The sequence below is a fragment of the Colobus angolensis genome, unplaced genomic scaffold (genome assembly GCF_000951035.1).
Source record: "Colobus angolensis palliatus isolate OR3802 unplaced genomic scaffold, Cang.pa_1.0 Scaffold33, whole genome shotgun sequence".
Classification (NCBI taxonomy): domain Eukaryota; kingdom Metazoa; phylum Chordata; class Mammalia; order Primates; family Cercopithecidae; genus Colobus; species Colobus angolensis.
Genome location: NW_012116599.1, coordinates 12940823 through 12945789, shown reverse-complemented (window position 1 = coordinate 12945789; position 4967 = coordinate 12940823). Strand labels below are relative to the sequence as shown.

General features: G+C 49.9%; 1 protein-coding gene across 1 annotated transcript in view; it reads right to left on the bottom strand.

Moving 5' to 3' along the window:
* Nucleotides 1-4967, bottom strand: part of INPP5D (inositol polyphosphate-5-phosphatase, 145kDa) — a 161908-nt gene that overhangs the window by 39486 nt on the left and 117455 nt on the right. The window contains 4 exon segments of the mRNA XM_011952024.1: nt 1776-1864; nt 2313-2421; nt 2748-2886; nt 3514-3610. Coding sequence (XP_011807414.1) covers nt 1776-1864; nt 2313-2421; nt 2748-2886; nt 3514-3610 — 434 coding nt within the window.

Here is a 4967-nt window from a genome sequence, read left to right as displayed (position 1 = left end):
TACCATATTTTTACTGTACCTTTTTAATGTTTAGATACACAAAAGCTTATCATTGTGTTACAACTGCCCACAGTATTCAGTAAAGTAACATGCTATATAGCTTTGTAGCCTAGGATCAATAGGCCACACCATCTAACTGAGGTGGGCTTTGTGTATATACACTCCATGAGGTTCCCACAATGACAAAGTCACCTGATGACATGCTTCTCGGAACGTATCCCTGTTGTTAAGCAATGCGTCACTATCTTCGGCTGCCTTCTGGGTATTTTCTCTGAGTTCTTCCACTAATGTCATACGGTCAATAAGTCTGAAAACAAGTTCTATTTTTTTCCCCTTCAAGCCAGCTCCGCCTTGTGATTTTCCAGTTTTTATCAATGGCAATCAGGTCTCCCAATATATCCTGCTTTCCCCCTTTCTTTCATTTTCACCGTGTTTTCCCTGTTTCGGCCCTGGCTGTTGCTCAGCTAAATGTGCACAACGGCCTCCTCACCGGTGCCCCTGCCGCATCCTCATCCTTTACCACAATGCCCACTACAATTCTGCACATGCCAGTCTGATGCACCAGTGCCTGGCAGAGCTCGCAGTGGCCCCCTGTGGCCTGTCATCCTGGCATCTAGGACTGGCCGCTCTCCCATCTCAGGCCCCCATCTGCCTCAACGTAAACTCACATCAAGCCAAACCATCCTTCACCAGCCTGCACAGGGGTCCCCATGGACCTGCTCTGACAGTGCCTTTGGGCCAGGTGACCTTATCCACACAGCAGGCAGTGGACCCTGCGGAAGAGGGTGTCCCATCCTGGGGATCCCAGTCTCGTGGGTGACAGCAGTCCGGGATCTCCTCCTGTCCTCTGTTTTATTCTCTTCCTCTCCTGCTCAGTTCTGAAATCCACCCAGCGCTTGGCCTTCCTCTTCCACGTCCAGTTCTTCACTTGCCCCTGAGCCCAGATGAGGCCCAGCACTCTTTCAGATGACACTTTGAGCTTGTGTTCCATTGCCCTAGGCTTCTAGCAGGCCTGGGTACCTCACTGCCCCAGCCGTTCAACCCTTGAACCCTGCCAGGGGCTGGCTTCCCTGATCCTTCCCTGCCCTGGCATTGCCATATTCTGGCTCTGGCTACAGCTAGTTGCATATTCGTCTTGTTTTTCCTACCGTGAAGTCCCTGGAGCAGACCTCTTTGCTCTCCCATCACCTAGGAGAGTGCCTAACCCATAATAGGCCATCAGGAAATATCTTTGAACAAATGAATACATATTTTATGCATCTTTCCCCAAACACTGTTCCTTGGAAAACAAGTGGCCTAATAAGATATTAGTCGGTATTCCATGAATAACTGAGTTTGGCATACAGATTTCCTCATGGAGAACCACAGTGCTCTTAGGCCCGTACAGGCTCTGATAAGTCCTGCAGCAAAGAAACCGGCTTAATGTTCATTCACTCAGCAGTTTAGCAAATATATATGATCATGGGACTTTTTAAAGAAATGATCTTCAGAACCCAGTTAAGGAAATAATACTTTAAAATTTTCTCAGCATCTTAGAGTACCTGGACAGAAGATAAATCACAAGCGTTATCTTCCCAGCTCAAAGCAGTGCACAAGTGTGGCTGCCCATTTACTTCCTGACACAAATCAGCATGCGATTTCTAATTTTTTTCTTTCCTTTTTTTTTTTTTTTTTTTTTGCCTAATGGATGAAGATGCTCTCTGTTTGCCTTTTGGGAACAGACACGAGCAGGGAGGAGATGGAGGGCAGGGGAGGTGTCTGTGAAGAGGACTCACCCCTGTCGCTTTCTGCTTGGTGTAGGCGTATTTGTCCCGAGTCAGTCTTTCAAAACGGTAGGTCGGGGCAAACGTGATTTCTTCCTCCTCTGAAACAGAGAGAATTCGGGTTCAATTCTGATTCCCCAGGTTTTGCATCTGCCCAATTTTCCCTATTCTCCTGGTAGGAAATCGGGGAAAAGGGGACGAAAGGATGGCTGGAAAGGCTCCAAGAGGAGAGGCTGCTGCTTTTTTTTTTTTTTTTTTTTTTTTGAGACGGAGTCTTGCTTTGTCACCCAGGCTGGAGTGCAGTGGCGTGATCTCGGCTCACTGCAACCTCCACCTCCCAGGTTCACACCATTCTCCTGCCTCAGCTGGGACTACAGGCGCCCGCCACCACGCCCGGCTAATTTTTTGTATTTTTTAGTAGAGGCGGGTTTTCACCATGTTAGCCAGGATGGTCTCGATCTCCCGACCTCGTGATCTGCCCACCTCGGCCTCCCAAAGTGCTGGGATGACAGGCGTGAGCCACCGCGCCCGGGAGGCTGCTGCTCTTACCGAAGTGCAGGAAGACCTTCTGCTCTCTCCTCTCCGTGAGCAGCTGGTCGTGGGACAGGAGGTCTGCGTACTGCTGCTGCTTGATTTTCTGGATGATGGTTTCTGCCTCCTGGAACAAGAACATGCCCGGGCCTCTGGTGAGAAGCCCTGCTGATCCAGGCCTGGCAAGCTTCGGGGCTGGGGTCGGGCAGCTGGATGACACAGGCTGCAGAGTGATGGTGGCAGGGTGGCCGTGACAGTTATGGGAACCGGCCATGAGCACAGGGGAACCATGAGGAGCAGCTGAGGCTCAGTAACAGAAACAGCGTTGAGCCCCCAAGGGGAGCCGCCGCCTCAGCCCACTTAGCTCACGTGTCTCCACGACCACCTGCCCTGAGCTGACTCAAGGGAGCCTCCATCTCCTGCAGCCCCAGCCCCAGGCGGGCAGCCCCTTACCCAGGTAGGCAGATCCACACGGTAGTTAAGATCCCCAAACCAGAAGAGGTGCGTGAAGCGGTGAGTGATGTTAAAGGGACTCAGCTTCTTGTCGCCCAGGGCCAGGAACCGGAGAATGCTCATATAGTTTTGGTTTCGCCTAATGCAAGGAAAAAGCGGCCATCTAGCACGGGGTCACTGGTTCCCTCTCCACTGTGGCAGGAAGTCACTCCTTCCTGCCATGGGTGGGGGGCGAGGAGCATAGCAGGTAGGGGGAAGGGAGACTTAGCCCTCCAGCCCTGCTGCAGCAGACCACCTTAGCGTGCAAATATGGCACAGCCAGGATGCAAAGGGCATTTGAGGCCACACTGGATGCACAGAGGGCAGGGGCCCAGGAGTAACAGCATCTGCACAGCAGAGAATCAGAACAGTGAAGATTCTAGATGACTGTCTTCATTCCTGGGTCCCAGGTAGGCAAGATCAGCTTGGATTTGTAAGGAGGCTCCAGAGGAAGCTTTCTGCTTTAGAAATAGTGCTAGTCAGGAGTCCATTAGGCTAATGACACAAGGAAATATCTTTTCTGACCTTCAGACAAAATTCCTCTACACATGAGGTCACCAGTGTGCTGCAGTCGGCTTTAATGAGACTGTGGTGGGCCCTGAAAGGTCACAGGACAGCCACAAAGTCAAAGGTAAGAGCTGAGCAGGTCCTTCTGGTGCTCAGAGGTGTGAGGTGTGTCTGGGCAGATACCCAAATGCATACTGTTGGGGGGAAGGAGTTCCATTACCTGAGTTTCTTTTCACTTCCTGAAGTCAAGTGGCTGTTGACGAACCCTAAGGAGGTTCCATTGAACATGAATGACACCCCCACGGCTCCCTTGTTCCCTACAACGAAGAGTAGAGAGAAGAATCAAAACATCAAACAGACACACTGCCAAGGGGCCAGAAATCACCCAGAGGCAGGGTGAGAGGGGCAGGTGAGTGAGGAGCTGGCAAGGGGAGGGCGAAATGGGGTCATGCGGGGTGGGAGCCACTGGGCAGAGAGCGAGAGATGAGAAAATGCAGGAGCAGCGCAGACGGCGGCAGCCTTGGGCTTCTCAGTGGGGTAGAGGAAGGCGGCTGCTGTGATCCTCCCCTGGCATCTCTCTCTAAAGTGACCAGGGTGCTAAGCGGCAGCCAGAAGCCCTGGGAAGATTCAGAAGGTTCTAGCCCGGGTGGGCTGATCTCCCTCCCAGCGAATTCAAGGTTCCTGAAGAGACCAAAAGCCCACACTGAGATCACACTTTTTTCTGCCAACGTTCTGATCTGTTCTAGGTCAGTGGTTCCCAAAGGGAAACCTGGACCAGCAGCTGAACACCACCTGAGAACTTGTCAGAAGGACAGATTCTCAGCCCCGCCCCAGACCTACTGAATCGGAAATCCTGGGATGGGGCCCAGTAATCTGTGTTTGACAAGCCCTCCGGGGTCAGCGGTGGGCGAATGCTGGCTCACTGCCAGCTACAAATGGTTTTTACATTTGTAAATGGTTGGAAACAAATCAAAAGAAAAACAATCTTTTTGTGATTCATGAAAATATGAAATTCAAGTTTCAGTGTTCATAAAGAACATGTTACTGGAACACAGCCATGCCTATTCCCTTCTGGATTGTCTGTAGCTGCTTTCAGACTACGATGGCAGAGCTGAAGCGCTGAGACAGTTGTGTGGTCCACAGAGCCTAGAATATTCACCATCTGGCCTTCTGCGGAAAACATTGTCAAGCCCTGCTCTAGGTGATTCTGACACACGCAGGGGAGAACCTGCTCTGTCCAGTACAGGCACAGGCTACGTGTGACTACCAAACACCTGAAACGTGGCTAGTACAAAAAGAGACGGGTTGTGAGTGTAAAATACACATCAGAATTGTGGCCTTGGTAAGAAACACAGACTGTAAAATAGCAAATCACTTTTTACATTGAATATCTATTGAAATAATTGTGTTTTGGATTATGAAGTTCAATCAAATCTTTTATTGGAATTAATTCTACTTGTTTCCTTTTTAATGTGGCTACTTGAAAATTTGATCTATTGATTGTAATAGATCAAATTGTAATCTATTTTGATCATAAATCTATTTATTTATGATCTATTTGGCTCCCATTTTCTTTCCTTTTCTTCTTTTCTTTTCTTTTCTTTTTTTTGGAGACGGAGTCTCACTCTGTCTCCCAGGCTGGAGTGCGGCGGCACGATTTCTGCTCACTGCAAC